Below are 25,478 nucleotides of genomic sequence, written 5' to 3'. Positions count from 1 at the left end.
GCCGGGCGTGGTGGCGGGCCCCTGTAGTCCCAGCTACTCGGAGAGGCTGAGGCAGGAGAATGGCGTGAACCTGGGAGGCGGAGCTTGCAGTGAGCCGAGACTGCGCCACTGCACTCCAGCCTGGGCGACAGAGCTAGACTCCGTCTCAAAAAAAAAAAAAAAAAAAAAAAAAAAAAAAAAAAAGAATGGGAAGAAATTAAGTGTGAAGGCAATAGTGACGAACTTATAATAGGGGCCAAAAGACTGGACGGGGCTGACAGAAGATAAAAAATTATGACAGCGGAAGATAAACCTTGTATTTGTAAACAATAGAGCAATGACCTTCATGAAGAGGTAAAGAACCTTGGTCTTCCAAAATTTAGATGTTGACATATACAAGATAGTAAAAATAGAGCAAGGTATGTAAGAAGGAGACGTGATAAATGATTGCTAAATGGAAATTAGTGAAGAACACTCTTAAGAGTGCTATTTAAAAAACTCTATCATCCAGTGGCTCATGCCTGTAATCCCAACACTCTGGAAGACCGAGGCAGGCGGATCACGAGGTCAAGAGATCAAGACCGTCCTGGCCAACATGGTGAAACACTGTCTCTATTAACAATACAAAACTTAGCGGGGTGTGGTGGCACACGTCTGTAGTCCCAGCTACTTGGGAGGCTGAGGCAGGAGAATCGCTTGAACCCAGGAGGCGGAGATTGCACCACTGCACTCCAGCCTGGCAACACAGGGAGACTCCACCTTAGAAAACAAACAAACAAAAAAACAAAACAAAACAAAAAACCCAACAACTCTATCCTCAGGCTAAAAAGACAGATTATGGTATAGGAAATGCTTTCAGTACTTCATGAAGAACCTTATCTGGCAGCTCTAGGCTGGGGTATCAAACAAAATCCTCAACAACATACTAATAAGGCAAGACTGTGAACAAATACCTAAAAAGGTAGTAGTACTTTGTAGGCAAGAAGTTGAAAATCAGATAACAGTAGTTATTCAAATGATAAAATGGACATCAAATCTCTGTAATTACCTAGTCCTTCCCTAAGCAATATGACTTTGACTTGGGAAAATTCAGTATATGACAGCATATGCTATTCATCAAAAAATCCAATGGTTAATTCAGTCTTCATCTTAACTCTTATTTGATTTATCAGCAAGATTCAACATAGTTGCCTCTTCTTTGACAGAATTTCTTCATTTGATTTCCTAGGATCACCCACTCTTGGTTTTCCTGCTACCTCAACTGGTTACTCCTTCTTGATCTCCTTTTTGGCTACTCTCCTTGATTCCTTTTTGTTTTCTTGTTATGCTGCCCAGGCTGGAGTGCAGTGGCTATTCACAGTTGGAATCATAGCACACATTACAGGCCTGAACTAATAGGTTCAAGTGATCCTCCCACCTCAGTCTCTCAAGTAGCTGGACTATAGGTGTATGCCACCACACCCAGCTTCCTCCCCTTGACTCCTAAAGATTGGAATATCTTAAGGGCTCAATCCTGACTAACTATACACACTCATTTGGTAAGCTCACCCAGTCTTATGGCTTCATACTATCTACATGCTATCCAAATTTAAATTTTTTATTTCTAGTCCAGACCTTTCTCTTGAACTCTAGACCTTCAAACCATTCAACATTTCTACCTGGATGTTTAAGAGGCATCTTGAACTACCTGCACTGCCCTCTTCCTCGGTCTTTTAGGAAATCCTGATGGTTTTACCTTCAAAATATATCTAGAATCCAACCTCTATTACCCTGGTTCAAGCCATCATCACCATTCACCTGTATCAAATGAGACCCCTACTAGTTCTCCTCATTTCTATTCTTGGCAGCCCCATTCCTACCATCTATCCTCAACTCAGCAGCCAGAGTGATCCTTTTAAAATAAGTCGGATCATGCCATTCCTTTGCTCAAAATCCTCTAATGGCACCCCATTTACTCAGTAAGAGCTTACATGACTGCATACCTGCCTTGCCTCACTCACCACTGACTTCATCTCCCACTATTATCCCCATCCCCCACTCTGCCTTAACACCTTGACTTCCTTGCTGTTTATCAAATACACTAGGTACACTCTTTTTTTTTTTTTTTTTGAAATGGAGTCTCGTTGCCGCCCAGGCTGGAGTGCAGTGGCACGATCTTGGCTCACTGCAGGCTCCGCCCCCCAGGGTTCACACCATTCTCCTGCCTCAGCCTCCCGGGTAGCTGGGACTACAGGCGCCCGCCACCTCGCCCGGCTAATTTTTTGTATTTTTAGTAGAGACGGGGTTTCACCGTGTTAACCAGGATGGTCTCGATCTCCTGACCTCGTGATCTGCCCGCCTCGGCCTCCCAAAGTGCTGGGATTACAGGCGTGAGCCACTGCGCCCGGCCACCAGGTACACTCTTACTTCAGGACCTTGACGCTGGCTCTCCTTGAAATGCTCTTCCACCAAATTTCTGCATGGCCAGCTCCTTAAGCACTTTGAGGCTTTTACTCAGATGTGACCTTCTCAGTAAGGCCTATACTAAACATTCTGTATACAACTGCAACACCCTGGGCCCCCCAATACCACTTCCTATCTTCCTCTGTTCTACCTTTTCTATAGCACTTCTAACCTTTTAAACATACTACATAATTTACTATGTTTATTGTTCATTGTTTCCCCTGCTAGAACATAAGCTCCATGATAGCAGGGCTTCTGCCTCCACTGTATCCCAAGTCTCTAGAACTGTGCCTAGCACATAGTAAGGTTTTTAATAAATATATGATGAAATGAAAAGATGTGAGTGTATTAGATGGTGGAACACAAGCATGCAGGAAAAAAAAAATCTTCACATATGGGTTCCATCACCCAATAAGTGTTTCTTTTTTTCCATCTTCCTGCAGCTAATTTCCTATCTTTTTTTTTTTTTGAGACAGGGTCTCACTCTGTTCCCCAGGCTGGAATGCAGTGGCATGATTTTGGCTCACTGCAACCCCCACCTCTCAGGCTCAAGCAATCCTCCTACCTCAGCCTCCCTAGTAGCTGAGACTATAGGGACATGGCGTCACACCTGGCTAATTTTTTGTATTTTTTGTAGAGACGGGGTTTCGCCATGTTGCCCAGGCTGGTCTCAAACTCTTGGGCTCAAACAATCCTCCTGCCTTGGCCCCCCGAAGTGCTGGGATTACAGGTGTGAGCCACCTAATCCAGCCCAGATATTCTTCTTTTTTTAAGACAGAGTCTCACCAGGCTGGAGTGCAGTGGCACGATCTCGGCTCACTGCAACCTTCGCCTCCCCAGTTCAAGCAATTCTCCTGCCTCAGCCTCCCGAGTAGCTGGGACTACTGGCATGTGCCACCACGCCCAGCTAATTTTTGTATTTTTAGTAGAGACGGGGTTTTGCCATGTTAGCCAGCATGGTCTCAATCTCTTGACCTTGTGATCTGCCCACCTTGGCCTCCCAAAGTGCTGGGATTACAGTAGTGAGCCACTGTGCCTGGCTCAGATATTCTTTTACAGCATTTTTACTATAATGTAGTTAAGTAGGAGCAGAGAAATAAAGGGGCTGAAATCCTATCTATCATTCAGGGTCCTTTGAAATGCTAACTGCATGAAAACTTTACCAATCTTCCCAAATCTCTTCAAGACCTCCTTCATTATCTTTTTTATGGGCCTCGGAAGCCACTTTTACATCAAGTGCATGTGTCTGTGTGTGTGCCCATGCACATCCTTTTTCTCATCTCTGTTATATTGGAAGCTCTTTGAAGGCAAAAAAATGTTCATTTTTCAGTGGCCCATAGAGCTTTACATGATGTCTTATCTAAGGATACTAAATAAATGAACAAATTGAAGTTAAAGCCCTCATCATCCTCTCTGGAACAAAGCTTGAAGTTAAAGTTATCTGCTAAAATGAGGTTTGATAAGAAGATTTAAGACAATCTATTTCATTCTTGACTCCACTGGTAGAATTAAGAGTTTACTCCAAGGGCCAGATGTGGTGGCTCATGCCTGTAATCCCAGCACTTTGGGAGGCCAAGGCAGGTGGATCACCTGAGGTTGGGAGTTCGAGACCAGCCTGACCAACATGGAGAAACCCCGTCTATACTAAAAATACAAAATTAGCTGGGTGTGGTAGCACATGCCTGTAATCCCAGCTACTCAGGAGGCTGAGGCAGGAAAATAGCTTGAACCCAGGAGGCAGAGGTTGCGGTGAGCCAAGATCGTGCCATTGCACTCCAGCCTGGGCAACAAGAATGAAACTCCACCTCAAAAAAAAAAAAAAAAAAAAAAGTTTACTGCAAGGCATAGACTACTTCTTTTCCTGGTACATCTAAAAAAGGTATCCAAGCCTCTTAGCATTTCAGAAAGGCCCAAGTGAACAGTTGCAGGGTCTTCCAGTCTCAAACCATAAAGAGAAGGACCATCAAGGATACTGACAATACAGACAGAGCAGTGACTGCCTCCTGGAGACCACATAACTACTTAAGAAAGGAGAAAAGCCAGATGGGGACAGCCAATGCTGTCAGTACAGCTCAAAGAGCTCCACAGGCATCAATGCTTAGTTGCACAAAAAAGTCAGTTATGCTGAGTTCTTCTTTCATCATATGTGCCTCACATGTGTTTATAACCAACTACTTGCAACCAATTAAAAACAGCTGTTTTTTTCCAATTACATGGGAGGAAAAAGCAGATACCTAGGCCTAAGTCACTGAGAGTGAATACATGTCTAGAAAAAGAAGACAGACAGAGCACACAAACATATGCAGGCCCATAAAAATGTATTTACAGCTGTTTCCAGCCTACTTCATCAGCCTACTGCCAGTGGGGGTGGTTACAGTGACTTGGCAGTAAAAATACATGTTTTTCCCTTCCATTCAGGGAAAAATTTGTCATATAAGAGAACCCTCTTGAACTACTGATGAGTCAAGGGCAGCCTTCATGCAAGAACAACTCAATCAGCCATTCCAGGTGGGTAGCAAGGAAGGACAATGTCTTGATCTCTAAGGAGTTATTAAAAGGTGAGTTTAAAAAGGAAGAAGGCCTTCTTTTTCTTCTTTTGTAGACACGGAGTCTCATTCTGTTGCTGAAGTGTGCAGCCTCAAACTGCTGGGCTCAAGCAATACTCCTGCCTCAGCCCCCTGAGCAACTGGGACTACAGGCATATGCCACCATGCCCAGTTTTCTTTCTTTTCTCTTTTTTTCTTTCTTTCTTTCATTCTTTTGTTCTTTCTTTTTATTATTATTATTAGAGACACAGTCTTGCTGTGTTGCTCAGGCTGGTCTCAAACTCATGGGTTCAATGATCTTCCTGCCTCAGCCTCCCAAAGTGTCAGGATTACAGGTACCAGCCATTGTGCCTAGCAACAGTTAGTTTTAAAAAAAATGTTTGTGAAGACAGGGTCCCACTGTGTTGCTCAGGATGGTCTCAAACTCCTGAGGCATCAAGTGATCCTCCCACCTCAGCCTCCCAAAGTGCTGGGATTACAGGCATGTGCCACTGTGCCCAGCCGAGAAGGCTTTCTTAGTGAGGAATAACAGTCATTCAGTAGCTACTAAGTACTCTCACAATAATCCTAAGAAGGTATTATTGTTGTTGGTGGTGGTATTATCCTTATTTCACAGGAGTTTGGTAAGATTAGGAAATTTTTCCAAAGCCCCCAGTTGGAAGATAAATGGATCAGGAATTTAAAGCCATTCCTAACAACTCTATCACATTATGCTTCCTTCCATAAATAAGAAGGTCTTAGAGTAAGAGGTAGCTCAGGAAAAGCAACTCGACCTGTGAAAACCCTAAAGCCCTTTCTAACAAGAATTCAGGGAAAGAGAAGGGAAAGGCAACATAAATATTTTCAAGAGACACCTACCAACCTTCCCCACACATTGCCAAATCCATTACTTCCATACCTAACTTACTAGGGAAAAAATGCTTTGGAAATGATGGATCTACACTGATCTTACTATACATAGCAGTAACAATGTCTTATATTTGAATACACATTGTTTTCAGAAAGCTTCCAAGATTATTAAATCATCACACAATATAAGGCAGAGGTGGGAGACATTTTATATAAGAAACTGAGGCTCAGACAAATACTATTATGTAACTTGCTAAGAATCAGACAAGTAGTTAGTGGTAGTTAAGTTCAAGTTAGAGGACTTGAATCCAGGTATGATTTTAAGTCTAATGCTCCTTTCAATATGTAACACTGGCTCTATATGTAACTGCTGGTCTATTTATTTTATTTTCAGAATTACCACATAAAAACAGATGCCCTTCCTACCTACTTTAGAGGTCTTAGACATATTCCAGTGGACTTTTTCTTTGCCACAGCAAAATTCCCAGTTCTAGTTCTATTCCTTTCTCTAATTTTTATTTTTCACTTTTTTTTGTTTTTATTTTTTGAGACGGAGTCTCCTCTGTCACCCAGGCTGGAGTGCAGTGGTGTGATCTCGGCTCAATGCAACCTCTCCCTCCCGGGTTCAAGCGATTCTTCTGCCACAGCCTCCTGAGTACCTGGGATGATGGGTGTGCACCACTACACCCGGCTAATTTTTGAATTTTTAGTAAAGACAGTGTTTCACTATGTTAGCCAGATTGGTCTCAAAGTCCTGACCTCAAGTGATCTGCCCCCCTCAGCCTCCCAAAGTGCTGGGATTACAGGCATGAGCCACTGCACCTGGCCCCTTCCTTTAATTTTTAAAGGGATTTTTAGAATGAGTTGTTTGAAATTACTAAAAAATTGGACCTGATCTTCCCTGGTAGCAAGTTTTATAGTGGATACAGGTCTTACATCTTGAAATGATCTCCTCAGCCCACTAGGAAGTCCTATTGGAAAGACTTATATAGTATTGTTTATACAGTAAATAAATTTCATCTCTTTGGAGTTTGTATAGCAAAAAAACAAAGACTGATTAATAGTCTTCCTGAGCAGGAGTGTGCAGAAGAAAAAGATGGCCTTGACTTTGGCTCACACTCAGGAACGCTCTCCATCTCGTTCTCTCAGCACTCGGCACGCACATGAAACACACAGCAGGCATCAAATAAATGCTGACTGCTTGTCATCTAGAGTCTAGTTCTGATTATGCCATTAGGTATACCATGGCAAGCCAGCTTTCCCTTACTAGCCTGCCTTAGAATCATATATCCAATAGGTACACAGAGAATATAAGAGAGAAAGAGGGAGGGAGGGAGGGAGAGAGAGAGAATGAATGAATGAATGAATGAATGAATGTGTATGCACTTATCCTTGGCCCATGATTATTTAAGTCAAAAAGACATTAGGTTGGATTAAGAGTTTCCTGACAAGATTTTCCTCATCTAAGCATTCAAAGTTAGAACTCAAGGGATGCATCCAGCCCACAGATATCTTGTTAGGCTTGCTGAAAGTTGCTAAATATTTTTTATAGCTATGCATTAATTGTCAACATTTAAAAATTGAGGTATTACATGTAAAAATGAGGGGTACCAAACAGTCCTGAAGCCATGTTGAGGAGTAGGGCTGAAAAAAGGAGGAGTTAAAACCATGTATAAAGCGTGGATAAAACTCTTCCCTTGAGTCCACATGACCAGGAAACCATCCTCTTCCCATATAAGCAGAAGTCTGGGGGTTGCCAACTGACATTGACCCAAAGAGGTTTTAGACTGGGGATACAAGGCACAGCTGGGGGTGGGATTAAACAAAAGTCTTCATATAGATCTGTAAGACTCACAGCCCCATTTCCCTATTTGGCTTTTAAGAGCCATAGTTTAATTACCAGGCAAATACTCTCTAGGTAGGAAAATGAAGATTCCTCTTTTGGGAAACTGACTGATTTCAATAGTAGAAAGTCAACAGAGAATGTCTAATATTGAAAATCCAAAAATATTATGAGCATGTTATAGGCAAAGGTAGAGAAAGGGACTGTTGTGCTTTTAAAAAATAAGCTTTATTATTTGATTTAAAAATTATATAGCTGTATTACTTTGATAAAAAGAAGTACTTAATTACAAAAATAGTGGAGGTAATAAAAAAGAACAAGAAGGAAGAATAGAAAGAAAAAGAGAAGATTCATGAATAAAAAAAATAAAAGAGGCCAGGCATAGTGATGCACACCTGTAGTCCCAGATACTTGGGAGGCTTAGGCAGGAGGATCGCTTTAGCCCAGGAGCTCAAGGCTGTATGTAGTATGCTATGATTGTGCCTGTGAATAGCCACTGCACTCTAGCCAGGGCAACATAGCGAGACCCTGACTTTAAAAAAAAAAAAAAGGAGAGAGAGAAAAGAAAAAAAATGTGGGTGGGATCTGTTAGAATAGTGGCAGAAGGGTTGAATCCCCAAATGAGTCAAGACATGCTAAAAAATAATCTTAAAAGATACTTTAGTTACATACAGAGCAAGATGATGATCAAAGGGACAGATTTGCTGTGATTGACGATGTAATGCTGAAGAGTGATACAGAGAAAACAAACCCTCAATTACAGTCAGTGAATCCAACAACAGGAATAGTTATAAGGTCCTGTCCTTGTGCACAAAGAAGCCCAAGTACCAAGTAAAGGATGGGGATCCAGAACCAACCATAGCCCATGTGGAAAGTATTAAGAGATTATGGGTTCTGTGGCCTCTAAAAAAGCTTATGTGACACTGGGTGTACTTTCTGAAACACTGCATAGTGCATTTTAGAATAAAGCAGCCAAAGATTCTTATCTGGCCTGGTCAGACTAAATCTGCTAGATGTATTCAGTTAATCCATAAACAGGGTAGAACAAATTCAGGAGAGAAAATCAGTACAGCAGAGGAATTGACATAATTATTTTTTAAGGAACTACTAAATAAACTTAGGGGTACTATCTCTGGAGAACATCTAGAAGGTGACATGAGAACTTCCTTATAAGAAGGGGAAGGGACACTAGGGATGCATGTGCACAGAGAAAAGTGAGAACACAGTGAGAAGGTGGCCAAGGAAAGAGACATCGAGAGAAACCAAACCTGCCAGCACCTTGATCTTGGACTTCTAGCCTGCCGAACTGTGAGAAAATAAATTTCTGTTGTTTAAGCCACGCAGTCTGTGATACTTTGTTACTGCAGCTCTGGCAGACTAGATGGTCGATATCGTAAATCAGTAAAGAAAGCAGCAGGGGTCCGGGCACAGTGGCTCATGCCTATACGCCCAGCACTTTGGGAGGCCAAGGTGGGACGATCACTTAAGCTCAGAGTCTGAGGCTACAGTGAACCAAGGTCATGCCACTCCACTCCAGCCTGGGCAAGAGAGTGAGACCCTGTCTCTTACAAAGAAAAAAAGAGAAAGCAGCAGGGAGAAGAAAAAAACCTACGATACTATTGCTAATTCTTTCCTATTCTCTCTATTCAAACGTGAAAAGGATTCCAGAGAATAGTCCTGGGGAGAAGAAGGATTATCCACATTCTATTTTTAAAGTCATACTAACAAATTAAAAGCTTTTCAAGATCAGGTAAAAGATATAATTAAACCAAAGATTACTTCTCAACGAATCAAGCTAGGATTTTCAGGCATGGGAGACTTGTATCCGCAACCACTTCAAGTGCTAGAACATCACTCTGTTCAAGTAGACTACTGCTGTTCCATTTGCTTGTGCTTCAAAGGTAAGCTGTTTCACTCATGCTTTCTAAATTCTAGAAGGGGAAAAGCCCTTTTGTAACTTGTTTAGTAACTAGACCACAGCAAATGTTGAGTTATGCCAAAAGTAGGCCTCAACAGGTTTTGAAAGGCAGATGTTTGGTAAGAATATTGTTAATTCAGCAACAGCCAAGAACTTCCCTAAACTCTGAGCACTACTATAGACACATTTTGTGTAATATACTTGGCATAGTCCTCTAATTTTCCTAAAGGCCATTTTCCAGCTTAATGTCATGTATCACCTGGAACAGATGGCTATATTGAGCTGTTTGAGTATTAAAAACAGACATTTTTCTACAATTAGGTAACACTCATTGAGCACGTGAAGACACTATTATCAAAAATAAAGAAGATTATGAAACAAACCATCCTAAGGAAAAAAAAAAAGGGAAAAAAAAAACTAAGTAAAAAGAATGAAGAGGCATGATCCACATTGTTTGAAAGCTCAGATGGCTTAAATACAAATTTATGGAAAGCTGCAGCCTTTTTTCAGAATACAGTTACAGCAAATGTAAAAATATTTCTTCCTAATTTCTTTGACGTCCTAGGTCAACAAAGCCCCAGGGAACATACCTGTCCATCAACAAAGAAAGTCTCCCTTTAGTTAACATGACCAGGGAAGACAAAGGAAAGAAAGAGCCCTACCAACCGTTTGTAAAGTAATAAGCAAGAATATGAAGATGGATAATAAAAGCAAAGCATGTAAAAGCAAGACAAAAATATTCCAGGTGTGGGCTGGGTGCGGTGGCTCACACCTGTAATGCCAGCACTTTGGCAGGCTGAGGAGGGGAGATCATCTGAGGTCAGGAGTTCGAGACCAGCCTGGCCAACATGGTGAAACCCCGTTTCTACTAAAAATACAAAAAATTAGCCAGTATGGTGGCGTGCGCCTGTAATCCCAGCTACTCGGGAGGCTGAGGCAGGAGAATCGCTTGAACCCGGAAAGCAGAGGTTGCAGTGAACCAAGATCACACCAGTGCACTCCAGCTTGGGCAACAAGAGTGAAACTTTGTCTCAAAAAAAAAAAAAAAAAAAAAAAAAAAAAAATCCAGGTGTGAAATAGGAAGAGATTGGAAATAAGGGACATAAAGGAGTTCTATGAAGTCTGAAGAAAGGTTTTTAGGAGGAAAAAAAAATCTAAGCATCATTTACGTCAGATAAGGCTATGTCTGAGGGATATAGTTTAATCTGGTTTATAATTTTTATTTTTAAATTTCCTTTGGTTACAGCTTATGTTAGAAGAGAAATGTTGTCCTCTACTGCTAAAGACCTGTCCCCTCAGGGCACAGCATGCCAAAGGTCAACAGAGCCAGCAATAGCAGTACGTTCATGCAAAGGATATACTCGCCTGCTTCTGGATCTGCAGGAATTCTCCACATGTACAGGTTGAAGTCATCAGAGCCTGAAAGGATATACTGTTGGAACAAAAAATATATAGATAACATTATATATTATAATATAGAATAATATGTTTATTGTTATATATTGCATTTAATTTTTTTTTTTTGAGATGGAGTCTTGCTCTGTTGTCCAGGCTGGAATACAGTGGTGCAATCTCGGCTCACTGCAACCTCCGACTCCTGGGCTCAAGTGATTCTCCTGCCTCAACCTCCCGAGTAGCTGGGACTACAGGCACGTGCCACCACGCCCAGCTAATTTTTTGTATTTTTCAGTAAAGATGGGGTTTCACCATGTTGGCCAGGCTGGTCTCAGACTCCTGACTTCAGGTGATCTGCTGGCCTTGGCCTCCCAAAGTGCTGGGATTACAGGTGTGAGTCACCACAACCGGCCTAAACATATTGATTTTTAATATATCTATCTGTACAGTGATTTCCTTTAAATAAACAAGATAAATGGGCATATATTTATAAGGCACCACACAGCAAACACCCTCCTAAAAATACCTGCAAATCAAAAGGCATGTTAGCTAAAGCTCAGCAACAACAACAACAACAAAATGACCTAATTCAAAAAGGGGCAAATTAGACAGTTCTCCAAAGAAATATACAAATGGCTACTAAGTACATGAAAAGATGCTCAACATCACTAATAATTAGAAAAATGCAAATCAAAAACCACAATGAAATACTATTTCACACCCATTAGGATGACTATTACCAAAAAAAAAAAATGACAAGTATTGGCAAGGATGTGGAGAAAGTGGGAACCCTTGTGCATTGCTGGTGGGAATGACTAACGAACGGTGCAGCTACTGTGGAAAACAATATGGCAATTCTTCAACAAGTTAAACATAAAACTACCATATGATGCAGCAATTACAATCCTAGGTATATATCCAAGAATTGAAAGCAGGGACTCTAAGAGATATCTGTATACCCATTTTCATAGCAGCATTATTCACAATAGCCAAAAGGTGGAAACAACCCAAGGGTCTACTGACAGATGAAAAGATAAACAAAATGTGGTGATATATACAATGGAATATTATTCAGCCTTTAAAAGGAAGGAAATTCTGACACATGCTACATGGATAAACCGTGACATTATACTAAATGAAATAAGGCAGAAACAAAAAGACAGATATTGTATGGCTCCATTTATATGAGGCACTTAGAGTAATAAAATTCACAGAAACAGCAAGTGGTTGCCAGGAGCTGAGAGGAGGGAGAATGAAGAGTTAGCATTTATTTGTTGGGGAGTTTCAGTCTGGGATAGTGAAGAAGTTCTGAAGGTAGATAGTGGTGATGGCTGCACAGCAATGTGATTGTACTTAATGCCACTGAACTGTGTATTTTTAAATGGTTAAAACGGTAAATCTCATGTTATGTATATTTTACCACAATAAAAAAAAAAATTTTAATGCAGAATGTAAAAACTAGGCGCTTCCCAGAGATCTTTTACATAAGGCCAAGTATCCTGAACTTCCTTACTACCAGCTGATATCTTTGAGCAGGAAGCCATCACCAACATAGCCATGAATTAGTGCCTGGGCATAATTTTATGTGGCAGCTCCAAACTGCTTGATCTCAAAAAAGACACTGTGCCAGATCTACTCTAATGTGAACTCATAAAAGCATTGTCTAACATTGTCTAATAGCAATCAGAGAGTAATTTTGAGAGTTCATTTATTTCCAACACATAAGTGTTTTACTTTAAGGTGAGGTCAGCATTACTTCTTCCTGTCTTTTGCCCCCATCTGCTCATTTCCCTGAAAAAGAAAGGCCTACTGTTTTCCTTTTGTGTGTGTGTATGTGACAGCGTCTCGCTGTGTTGCCCATGCTAGAGTGCAGTGGCACGATCATGGCTCACTGCCGTCTTGACCTCCTGGGCTCAAGTGATCCTCCTGCCTCACCCTCCCCAGAAGATGGATCACAGGCATGCACCATGACACATAGCTTATTTATTTATTTATTTATTTATTTTATTTATTTATGAGACAGGGTCTTGCTCTGTCACCCAGGCTGGAGTGCGGTGGCACAATCATTGCTCACTGCAGCCTCGACCTCCTGGGCTCAAATGATCGTCCTGCCTTAGCCTCCCAAGTAGCTGGGACTACAGGCAGGCACCACCACACCCAGCTAATTTATTATACAGACAGGTGTCTCACTTCCATTGCCCAGGCTGGTCTCAAACTTCTGGGCTCAAGTGATCCTCCTGCCTCAGCCTCTCAATGTGTTGGGATTACAGGAATAGGCTACACGCCTAGCCAGGTCTAGAGTTTTCTAAAGAAAATGTCATACTTGAAAATGACATCGAACATCCCCAAAAAGTGTAAGTCCAACATACACACAACCTCCTAACATAAATTACTAAATACTGTGCAATCACTTAAAATCAATTTCCTAGCCTTCAAAACACTTGTAGGAACATGAGAAAAAAGGCAAAGACAGGTAGGTTTAAAGATGAAGAAAATGCTATCTATAGGGATTAGGTAACCAGGGCACAGTGGAAAAAGCAGTGGGCTCAGTTTCTTTATCTGCAAAATGAAAGAACTGGACTGGTAGCTCTGTGAGGCTCATTTAATTATAAGATTCTATGATTACACTGTGAAGGAATGTTGGAGGCTGGATTAGACCTGAAAAGTCCCTAAGCTGCCAGCCCAAGTGATTTGATAAGTCACTCCACAGACATGTTCAAGACAAGGAAACTCATGAGGCCAGTCTTGTTAAACTTTAATTTAAAAGTTTCCTAAACTGCAACAACAAAGAAAAAACAACATGATTTCAAAAATGTGCCAAGGACTTGAATAGACATTTCTCCAAAGTAGAACATGGCCATATACAAATGGCCAATAAGCACATGAAAAGATGTTCAACATCACTGATCATTAGGGAAATGCAAATCAAAACAATGAGATACCACCTCATACCCATTAGAATGGTTACTATGAAAAAACAAAGACCCAGAAAATAGTTCCCCAAAAAATTAAAGATAGAATTATCATATGATCCAGCAATTCCAATTCTGGGTATACATCCAAAAGTACTGAAAACAAGATTAGAGATACTTGCAACCTATGTTCATAACAGCACTGTTTATGATGGCCAAGAGGTGGAATCAATCCCCTGTGTGTCCATCGACATCATTCAGCCTTAACAAGGAAGGAAATTCTGACACATGCTACCACATGGATCAACTCTGAGGACATCACATCATGCTAACTGAAATAAGCCAGTCACAAAAAGACAAATACTATATGATCCTATTAGAGTAGTCATGAAAATTCAGACGCAAAGTAGAATGGTGGTTGCCAGGGCCTAGTGGGAGGGGAAATGGGGAGTTGATGTTTAGTGGACACAGGGTTTCAGTTTGAGATGAAGAAGAAGTTCTAGAGATGGATGGTGGTGATGGTTACACAACAATGTAAATGTACATATATATTTAATGTACTTTTTTTTTTTTTGAGACAGAGTTTCTGCCGCCCAGGCTGGAGTGCAGTGGTGCAATCTGGGCTCACTGCAACCTCCATCTCTGCGATTCAAGCAATTTTCATGCCTCAGCCTCCCCAGCAGCTGGGACTACAGGCGGGCGCCACCATTTCCTGTTACCTGTTACACGTTTAAAAGAGGCTATGAACTTCATGTGGAATTCCTGCTACCCTGCCCCCCATACCACTGCAAACTAAACAAACAAAAAATAATATTTAAAAAGAGTGAGCCCAGTGGGCTTATCAGGGGTTTTACTATTTCATCGTGAAGTATCAGCGCTTTCCTATTTGTTCGGCTATTCACCAGGGCAAAGCCATGAGAAGGGAAAACAGGATTCCCAGACAGAATGCTGACTCAGAAGACTGCCTTAGAAGGAAGAAAACTCTCCCAGAGTTAAGGCCTGTTGGGTTTAATATGACAGCTCCTAAAATATGCAGAAAATGCATAGAATGTACAGGCTTCCTCTTACGGATAAAGGCAACTCCTGACCTCTCTTCCTCTTGGACCTGTTCTTCCACCCACCACAAGAGAACAGCTCGGGATGATTTTTAGGGAGGGCGTCTTGCCTCACTGCCATCTAGTGAGGGCATTTAAGTGTTCACACACTCTGGAATCACAAAACTGTCCTGCAGAATTCATTATGGCATTTCACAGTTGTCTGCTGGATGCCTTCTAGCATTAAAATTTGGCTGCCTGGGGTACTGCTGACTATAAGGACAGAAATAAAAGTGAGGTCATTCCTTTATTCATTAAACAAATATTTATTGAATGTCTAATATGTGTTAGGCATTGTTCCAGGGAAGGGAAGGCAGAGTTGATCAAAAGAGACCCTGTTTGTGTCCCATGAAGCTCACATTCTATTAATGGGAAGGGGAAAATATTATAGACATATATAATGTGGGTAGAGCAAAAAAAAAAGTTAAACAAAAAAAATACACATATATATAATGTGTCCAGTGGTGACAAATATTACAGAGGAAAATTAAACAGCAGGTTAGCGCATATAGGGAGTGCTGGGGGTTGGGGTGTTAGTTTCCGTTTTACAGAGGGTGGTCACAGAAGGCCTCTTTGATAAAATGGTATTTTGAATAGAGCCCTGAAGGAAATGAGGGAGCAAGTTATGTGGATATCTGGGAGAAGAGTATTCCAGGAGAGCAGACAGAGTTCTGACTATTTTAAAATATAAGGTAGCCATTAAGAGCTCTTTTGTCTTTTTTTTTAAGCTTTGTGGAAATAAAGATGATTTCAAGTGAGCTGAGTACAGAGATACATTTGCTATCATAAGAGCAACTAGAAAGATTCCTGTCTTCTAAAGCTATGTTGAAAGGGTCATCCCCTCCTTGACTCGGGCTGGTTGGGGCCACTGAGTGGGGCCCTGCTGATGGTTAGTGCTTAAGAGGACCACCAGGACACTGCAGGTCTAGGCGGGCCATCTTACAAATATTTGCTGTCGGATACAAGGAAATATAAGCAAGAAAACAAAGACCAAACAGTGCCAGTGGCACTGTTTCACTACCAAAGGAAACAAACCCAATGTACTTCATTGTATTAAAACTTAAGAAACACAGTAATTATTTCAATTAACCAGAAAACTGAACTTCACCTCAAGTGGTGAAACTGGAGGCACAGGTTTTTCTGTCTTTTCTTTTTTTATCTTGATGATCTAATTTCAAATAGTACCTGCTCATTCTCACCCAGGAAATCTGGTGTTTGGGGTCTGAAGCTGACCTGGAGTAAAACGCTTCTGGCCTAGATAACAGAAAGGCTCTGCAGCAGATACTCCTATATAAATAGGTAAGCTACAGAAACATAGTAGAAAAATTGGTTACCCAAAATTCCTATGTTTCATATTTTTTATTCCCTTTTATGATGTATGACTTCACAACCAACGTTCATATTTAATACACTACTGTGAAAAAAACTAAAAATTACTATTCAACTTTAGAAAGGCAAAAACTAAGTAAGATGATATGAAGTTTGTGGCCAAATGGGGACATGAATACGAAAAATTCATTACCTTCTCTAAGTTATTTATTTTTAACATCATTCTAAACATGATGAGGGGGAAACCACAAATTAAAAACTCACTTCATGTTCTGCTTTTGTACTAAAAAAAGGCAATAACAAATATAAGAGGAAAAAATAAATAATAAGATTTAAAAGAATATAAGAAAAAATAAAAAACAAAAAAATGAAACTCACTTCACACAGCCTTTTATCTTATACTCTATTGAGAAGAACAGGGCGGGGCTCCAAGAGGAAGAAAGAATGTTTTAGATACTTCATTATCTAGGCAATAAAGTCCCCATTTGCCAAAACACCCTGAGTTGAGGGGGAGGTAAGAGATCCATAGACTACAATTAGATCAGAGTGGAAGATATATTTAATTTTTGTTTGGTTTTGTGGGTAAGGTGGGAAATATCAATGCTAAAATGAACATGAGTTGTGTGGACACACATTATCCATAATCTTTCCCAGCTGGCCACAAAGGTTAAAAGTTGGCCACATTCTGATTCACCTCACTTTTCATTCATTCTGTGGTCCAAGAGGGCAAGCTATTTACTGATTTGAATGTTTACTGATCTAGACATTTTAAGTAGGGTTAACCTGAGGCCAGTGCATGGTGGGGTTTCATCCAATCCACTGTCAGTGTGGAGATACTAACTTGCTCAAGCATAGGAAGAGATCAACAACTCTCTCTCAATAGATTTCAGGAAGGAACCACCATCATGACCACCACCAAGAACAACACTGAAAAAGATTACTGACTGGTATTTGTCACTGTCTCACTGACCCAAATATCCTCTGTCAATCCATTGACCTTTATAGAAAATGTGTGTGTGTGTATTTGTGTGTATGTGTGTGTTTGTGGTGCGTGCTTACACAGGATTTGATCTTCTCCAACATCTGTTGATGAAGAAGGAAACATATTAATCAAAGCTACTATTCATTGAGTACTGATCAACTTACCCAGTTCTCTCCAAAGGCTCCTTCCATAGTAATTGATTAATGACTCTCCAGTAAATGGCATGCCTGTCTAATTAGCTGTACTGACTAGGACAGAAAAACCAGATGGCTCGCTAGCCTGGATCAGTAACAGCAGAGAGACTGCTATTTAAATGTAAATCAAACACAGCTCTTATTTTCCCCTGACCTTCTGTCAGAAGGGGAAAAACAATGTGATTGAAAACTTTGTGATATGCTCTCTAGATGACTATTTCCAGAAAAAGGTTTGCTAATTGGCATATAATACACCTTTGATCATACCATTTATAACCAGTGCTTGCCACAAATACCAACCAAAGCAATCAGAGCAAATTTTCTTTGGAAATGGGAAAAGCCGTAGATTTATTTTATTTGTGGTAAGAGAAATTTCATTACCTCCCAATAAAAGCATACAAATATGCATACCCGTAAGATTAACACTATTTTTGCAAGTGAAGTTACATTATTCTTGCTTCTTTGAGCCATTTGCCATTTCAGCTCCATTAGGCTTCTGGAATCTTTCAGTTTATTAAAATAACCAACCTTTACAGGTTCTGTGTAGAAAAAATTCTATTAATAAAGGAATATTCCATAAAGGCAGCCAATAACAGTCAAATAACCAGCAGAAAAGGAAAAAAGTGCTATAAATCACCAACAGCTGGTTATAACAAAGTGGCCAGCGTTACTTAAAGATGAATCTTTATTTGGCAAACCATTTTGGAAACCTGAGCAAGATGAGGGGCCATTAACCATTAGCGCCCCCCTCCATGGGCTTCAGTTTTCGTATGCGAGGACTGGGGAGTGAGGAGATGATAGCACTCACTTTAGTCCATATATGAGTATTTACACTCTTCATTCAAGCAAAGGTGTTCCAGCATTCTGAGGAAGTAACATTATTTTTTCTCCAAAACTTGAAGATACCTCAAAAAGAGGCAAAGCTCTTCTACTAAAAGTAAAATTTCTAAGGAGGAGGATGAGACAGGTTATACTCTGTTCCCCTTCATTAACATCTACCAGGGATTTCCTAGTGGGGCCCAGACTCCTAGCCAGGAGCCATGCATTAAAGAACTGCCGTGTCCTGTCACCAGATCACATCAATTCCACTTGTTCCTAAGAAGAATCCAGGTCACCTTGTGTTCCTTTACAGCTGAACGATTATAAACCAGACCATACCTAGCAGGCCTCATATACTCCAAAACCTTTTAAGATTTTAAGTTCTAAAATTGCATCAGTAAACAGACTAAAAGACAACATAATCCAAAGGTAAAATCTTAATCCAGGATTGTTAATACCTGAGCCTCTAGGTTTCAAGAGTTCCATAAACACTTTATTATTATATGGAAAACAATGTAGATGTGTACATTTTTCTGAGATGACTGTTCATAGCTTTTAGAGTTTCAAAAAGGTCCAGGATTCAAAAAGAGTTATAAATGGCTGATTTAATAAAGTTATATTCCAGAACTGAGTAGCTGTACTGTGTGGCACTGTGGTCTAGACACTACTTGGACAGGATGTCTCACCTGCTGATGAAACTCCTACACAAGAAGATCAAGAAGTGGAACCTCAAATTGCGGCAGCGGAACCTAAAGTTGCATGGGGCCTCAAATCTGACCCTGTCCGAAACTCAAAATAGAGATGTGTCTGAAGAAACAATGGGAGGTGGAAAGGTTAGAAAATCAAAACATGCTATGAACGTGGGCTTATCAGATGCTCAAAATGGGGATGTGTCTCAAGAAGCAGTGGAAAATATAAAAGTTAAAAAATCTCCCCAGAAATCCACCATATTAACCAATGGTGAAGCAGCAATGCAGTCTCCTAATTCAGAATCAAAAAAGAAAAAGAGAAAAATGGTGAATGATGCTGAGTCTGATACAAAAAAAGCAAAAACTGAAAACAAAGGGGAATCTGAAGAAAAAAGTGCCAAGACTCCTAAAGAAACAGAAAATAATGTTGAGAAGCCAGATGATGAAGACGACAGTGAGGTGCCCAGCCTGCCCCTGGGACTGACAGTAGCTTTTGAGGATACTTCATTTGCTTCTCTATGTAATCTTGTCAATGAAAACACTCTGAAGGCAATAAAAGAAATGGGTTTTACAAACACGACTGAAATTCAGCAAAAAAGTATCAGACCACCTCTGGAAGGCAGGGATCTTCTTGCAACTACAAAAACTGTCAGTGGTAAAACCCCGGCTTTTCTCATCCCTGCAGTTGAACTCATTTTTAAGTTAAATTTCATGCCCAGGAATGGAACGGGGGTCCTTATTCTCTCACCTACTAGAGAACTAGTCATGCAAACTTTTGGTGTTCTTAAGGAGCTAATGACTCACCACGTGCATACCTATGGGTTGATAATGGGTGGCAGTAATAGATCCGCTGAAGCACAGAAACTTGCTAATGGGATCAACATCATTGTGGTCACACCAGGCTGTCTGCTGGACCATATGCAGAATATCCCAGGGTTTATGTATAAAAATCTGCAGTGTCTGGTTATCAATGAAGCTGATCGTATCTTGGATGTTGAGTTCGAAGAGGAATTAAAACAAATTATTAAACTTTTGCCATCACGTAGACAGACGATGCTCTTTTCTGCCACCCAAACTCAAAAAGTTGAAGGCCTGGCAAGGATTTCTCTGAAAAAGGAGCCATTGTATGTTGGTGTTGATGATGATAAAGCTAATGCAACAGTGGATGGTCTTGAGCAGGGATATGTTTTTTGTCCTTCTGAAAAGAGATTCCTTCTCTTTATGTTCCTTAAGAAGAACCAAAAAAGGAAGCTTATGGCCTTCTTTTCATCTTGTATGTCCGTGAAATACCACTATGAGTTGCTGAACTATATTGATTTGCCCGTCTTGGCCGTTCATGGAAAGCAAAAGCAAAATAAGCGTACAACCACATTCTTCCAGTTCTGCAATGCAGATTTAGGAACACTATTGTGTACAGATGTGGCAGCAAGAGAACTGGACATTACTGAAGTTGACTGGATTGTTCAGTATGACCCTCCAGATGACCCTAAGGAATAATATTCATCGTGTGAGTAGAACAGCCAGAGGCCTAAATGGGAGAGGGCATGCCTTGCTCATTTTGCACCCAGAAGAATTGGGTCTTCTTCACTACTTGAAACGATCCAAGGTTCCATTAAGTGAATTTGACTTTTCCTGGTCTAAAATTTCTGACATTCAGTCTCAGCTTGAGAAATTGATTCAAAAGAACTACTTTTTTCATAAGTCAGCTCAGGAAGCATATAAATCATACATACAAGCCTACAATTCCCATTCTCTGAAACAGATCTTTAATGTTTAATAACTTAAATTTGCCTCAAGTTGCTCTGTCATTGGTTTCAAGGTGCCTCCCTTTGTTGATCTGAACGTCAACAGCAATGAAGGCAAGCAGAAAAAGTGAGTAGGCAGTGGTGGATTTGGCTACCAGAAAACCAAGAAAGTTGAGAAGTCCAAAATCTTTAAACACATTAGCAAGCAAGCATCCAACAGCAGGCAGTTCTTTCACTGAAGACATGCCTTTCTTTCATCTTGAATAACTTTGTCCTAAAATGATTCTTTTCCTCCCTTGATTTAACAGGATTTTTGTAGCCTTTAGAATTTGGACTTATCTAACAAGAGTATAAATTGACTTCGGTTGCAAGCACTGAACACTGTTACTTCTATCAAGTCTCTCTTTTATTTTTGGGATTTAAAACAGGCTTTAATTTTCTTGGTTGCCCAAGGGCAGAGTAAGGAATATCTGATCTTTCTTGTGATGATATAATATTTTAATTTTAAATATCCCTCCCTCATACACACAAATGTATGTTACTGTTTTAATTATTTTTGTACCTTTAAAAAAAAAAAAGTTATATTCCCCCTACCTTCTCTTTACAAAACAGAAAGTCTGCCCCCTTCCTCAAAAAAAGCTTCCTAAAACATTCACGCTCTAAACAAGACATACAAGGAATTCCTCTGCCACAACATTCTGTGTTCAGTTCTTCCTCGCCAGACCGTATCATTGCTTGATCTCTATAACACAGTGGGCAGCATGCCTATGAGCAAGAGGGTACAGTCATAAACAAGAAACTGAGTCTAGTCCTGGTTTTGCTAACAATTCGATTTGCCATTTCACACTACTGTCGGCCTCAGTTTCACGTGAGGATAAAACCTGTCCAATTGCACCCAAAGGTTGCTGAGACCATTCAAATATAATAGTGGGCTGGACATTGTGGTTCATGCCTGTAATCCCAGCACTTTGGGAGGCTGAGGCGGGTGGATCACTTGAGGTCAGGAGTTCGAGACCAGCCTGGCCAACATGGCAAAACCCCGTCACTACTAAAAACACAAAAAATTAGCTGGGCGTGGTGGCGCGTGCCTATAATTCCAGCTACTCCGGAGGCTGAGGCACGAGAATTGCTTGAACCTGGGAGGCAGAGGTTGCAGTGAGCCTAGATGGAGCCACTGTACTCCGGCCTGGATGATAGAGCAAGACTCCATCTAAAAACAAACAAACGATGACAACAAAAAAACATAATAGTGGATATGAAAGTGCTTTATAAGTTAAAGGGCTAAAAATATGTAAGATATAAATGGCAAGGAGATGAAAAAAAAAAGTAGCCTAAAATCACAACAAATCAAAGGATGGAAACCAACGGTTGAATTTCCCCCATTAAAAGTATATCTTTATCTCAGATAAAGGAGAACATATGGCATGCCAGGCCCCAAAGTGGGCTTAATCAGGGGTGCATGGAGTTATTAAAAAAAGAAAAAAAAAAAGAAAAGTTATAACTTTAGAGGGCCTCTCTGGCCTAGAGAGTACTTACTGGTGCATTCCACACCTCGGCTATACCCATATAGTATCAACACAGAGAGGTTGAGTGGTGATGTAATGTCTGAGGGAGGCCATTTATCCAAGGCCGTTTTGTTGGATTCATAGGGTGCAAGTCAGCTCTTTCCTCTAGGACAGGATGATTTTATGATCAAAATTTTTGGGGCCTTGCCATCTATCAAGTTCAAAAGACCAGTATAAGAGATCTCAGTGCTCAGGTACTCCAGTGCTCAGCCTTTTCAAGAAAATCTTATACTTTCTCCTTTTGTGTACATCCTACTTTCAGCAAGATGTCAGGACTATTAGACCAGACATCGTATGAGACTAAAGCAAGAAATACTTTAAATGATCAGACTATCCATTTCCAGGCAAACATGCTTGCTAGACTGAAAGACTTGCTTACCAGAAGCCTGAGCCATTCTACTGGACTCACAATCTAGGACAAGAGCCATTTAAGGAATTGTGAAAGAGAAGGAACAAGAGCCAAGTGCTGTCTTATATGTGCATGCCAGAAAAGCCAGCAGGTAGAATACTGGCATTCTTTTTTAACCCTATTAAGAGACTGGCTCACTGAGTATGTAGAGAAGTGTGTGAAGCTTAGAAGACAGAATGTACCCAGTCAGGCTTCAGGGAGAAAACAAAACAAAAATCCAAGTAGGAAGTGAAAGCAAGAAGAACCTTTGGGCTCAGGCAGCCTCCAAGGAAAGGAATGCTGTTTTATTGCCAGAGTCCCCACTATATTGCAAGACTAGAAGGTAGGCTTGCTTTAAAAAAAAAAGTAAAAAAGTATAAGCCTTTAGTTAAGGCTAATTGCTTCTGTTGATACCCAGCCAACCTGATGTCACTTTTGTCACCTGAACTGATGCTAGAAGTTATCAAACTTGAATAATTATAATATACTAGAAAGAAACAAACTATGTATTTGTAGCCAAAAGGGGAGAAGACAGATTGTATACAGGGCTTTGAGTGCAAATCTCAAAGAGGGTACCATCTGGCAATGTTATGTGAATGTATCTATCACAGCATCAGGCATGCAGTAAATGCTCAGTAAATATATGCTCTCTTATTTTAAAAGATGGAGCGAGGAAAAAGACATGAAGTTAGGAAGCCTTCAGTAGGAAGCAGGAAAAAGGAACTTGTCTCCATAAGTTAGTGACAGACCATGGCACTAAACATGTGAATAAACATCTTGCTGAATGAAGCACAGAGGTTTCAAACTGGTGGATCTAGAGCAGAATAGGTATGGTGCACAGATTTGTTTCATCTATACAATAAAGTATGAATTTGTTGTAATATTTTAAAACCAAGAGATCTTACATAAAAATCTTTATTTCTGTCCTCTCTTGAAAAAAATTGGAGGCCCTGACAACAACAGGCTAAAGCTGTATAGAAGCTGACCCCTTCAGATGGGATGTGGGCTCTCCATAATGCCCACCACTCCCTAATGTTTACTCCCAGCCCAATCCACTTATTTTTGCTGCCTGTCTTGTTCCTGTCCGCAACAAGTTGTGATCATTTGTACAGTGAAAAGGGGTCTCTATTGAGAGCCCAAAAATCTGGGTTCTAGCCCTGGTTTGCCTACAAACTTGTATGTGTTATGACTTGTGACCTCTCTGAGACTCAGTTTACTCATCTGTAAAAGAAAAGGTTTGTATAAAATGATCTCTAATAGCTCTATAATTAGAATTCATCTACAGTGGTGGCAATGAGCATGAGGGAGACACAAAGGAGGCTCAGCTATTTCACACTTTATTCCCCAAGTCTAATTTCTTGAAACGTTAATTTTATTTTGAGGCTAATGAATTACCTAGTGAACCTAGGATAGTTTAAAAAGAAGTACACGTACCCTGAACAATATCTGGGTCCATATGTATGGACTGAATAATCTCATAATTAAAAGCCAGATGACTGTCTCAGATAAATAGGATCTCTTACTGCTTTTCTTATCCATGTTCATTCCTATTATGGAAATTCTCAGATTCCTGTCTGGGATGGTTACCCCGCCTATGACTAAATGAAGAGTTCCAGAACACAGAGCCTCAGGCTGTGGGTGTTCTCAGAGCATACAGGAATGAGGTCAAATATAAAGCCCAATATAAGGAAAAGGCAGGCTTTGGAAACTGAAAGCAGAAAAAAAGATTCTGTCTAGACTCATCAAAGAATATACATGTCAGTCCTGCAGGTCACACTATAACTGTGACAATGCTGCCTTATCCTTGAGTATGGAAAGTCAGAGCCTATCAATCACCTTTGAGACATGTTCTAGGACTGGGACAGTAAGTCTGACCTCTTGTGCAATACTTAAAAAAAACTATAAGTTCAGTAGATTAGTTCCACTATAAATCTATTATTTAATTCATCCTCCTAATTGGATGAATTATTTAATTCACCCATCCTTCCAGGCCTCTGGAAGTTGAACAGGAAAAATCATACTTATCAGTCCTGATTTACAGTTAGAGAAGACTTAGGCCCACAAAGCTAAATACCACACATTGACCAAAGTACTCAAGATTTACTTCAACAAATTTTTATTGTGTTCTCACTGTGTGCCAGGATTTGGAGACAAGACAATGATGAATTAGCTACATTTCTTAGTCCTTAAGGAGTCAACAAAAAAGCCAAACATAAATCTCTGTATTTTATATACCTCTAACTATTTCGGGAATATGAACAGACTTTTAAGACTTTTAACTCTGTTAACTGATCCAAAGTTAGATTCAATGACTTTGTATCTTCTTTCAAGGAAATCCACTTACCCCAGCCAAAAAGAAGTCTTGTCTGTCAGAGAGAATAAAATACCCATAAAACTGTTCCCATAGGACAAGTCACAAATAATAAATTAGTCAAATCTAAATAGGGAAAAATCAAAAGCCATTCAATACTTTTATAATTATATATAAACTGAAAGACAGAAACAATGATATCTTTGATGTATATACCTACGACTATCACAAAATACCTTCTGTGGCTCTGCCTATGAAAATACCTGCCCCAATGCATCTGAGCAAAATGGGTAATTATAATCCAGATCACAGGTTCTCAACCAGGGGCAATTCTTCCCCCAGGGGACAATGTCTGGAGACATATTTGGTTGCTTGGAGGATAACTTAGGATGATATTACCGGCATCTAGTAGGGAGAGGCTAGGGATACTGCTAACCATCTTATAATGCATAGGACAGCCCCACACAACAAAGAACTA

At 40.3% G+C, this 25,478-nt stretch overlaps 1 protein-coding gene and 1 pseudogene across 5 annotated transcripts in view; one reads left to right on the top strand and one right to left on the bottom strand.

Moving 5' to 3' along the window:
• Positions 1-25,478, bottom strand: part of DCAF5 (DDB1 and CUL4 associated factor 5) — a 108,490-nt gene that overhangs the window by 17,962 nt on the left and 65,050 nt on the right. For all 5 annotated transcript variants that reach the window (XM_055289033.1, XM_055289032.2, XM_055289035.2 and 2 more), the window contains exon 7: positions 10,943-11,009. In XM_055289033.1, coding sequence (XP_055145008.1) covers positions 10,943-11,009 — 67 coding nt within the window. The remainder of the gene's footprint in view (positions 1-10,942; positions 11,010-25,478) is intronic.
• LOC134737315 (ATP-dependent RNA helicase DDX18-like) lies at positions 11,108-25,072 on the top strand (annotated as a pseudogene).

The sequence above is a fragment of the Symphalangus syndactylus genome, chromosome 8 (assembly GCF_028878055.3).
Source record: "Symphalangus syndactylus isolate Jambi chromosome 8, NHGRI_mSymSyn1-v2.1_pri, whole genome shotgun sequence".
Classification (NCBI taxonomy): Eukaryota; Metazoa; Chordata; class Mammalia; order Primates; family Hylobatidae; genus Symphalangus; species Symphalangus syndactylus.
The sequence above is the reverse complement of the archived record's forward strand: the minus strand, read 5'-3'. Positions and strand labels throughout refer to the sequence as shown.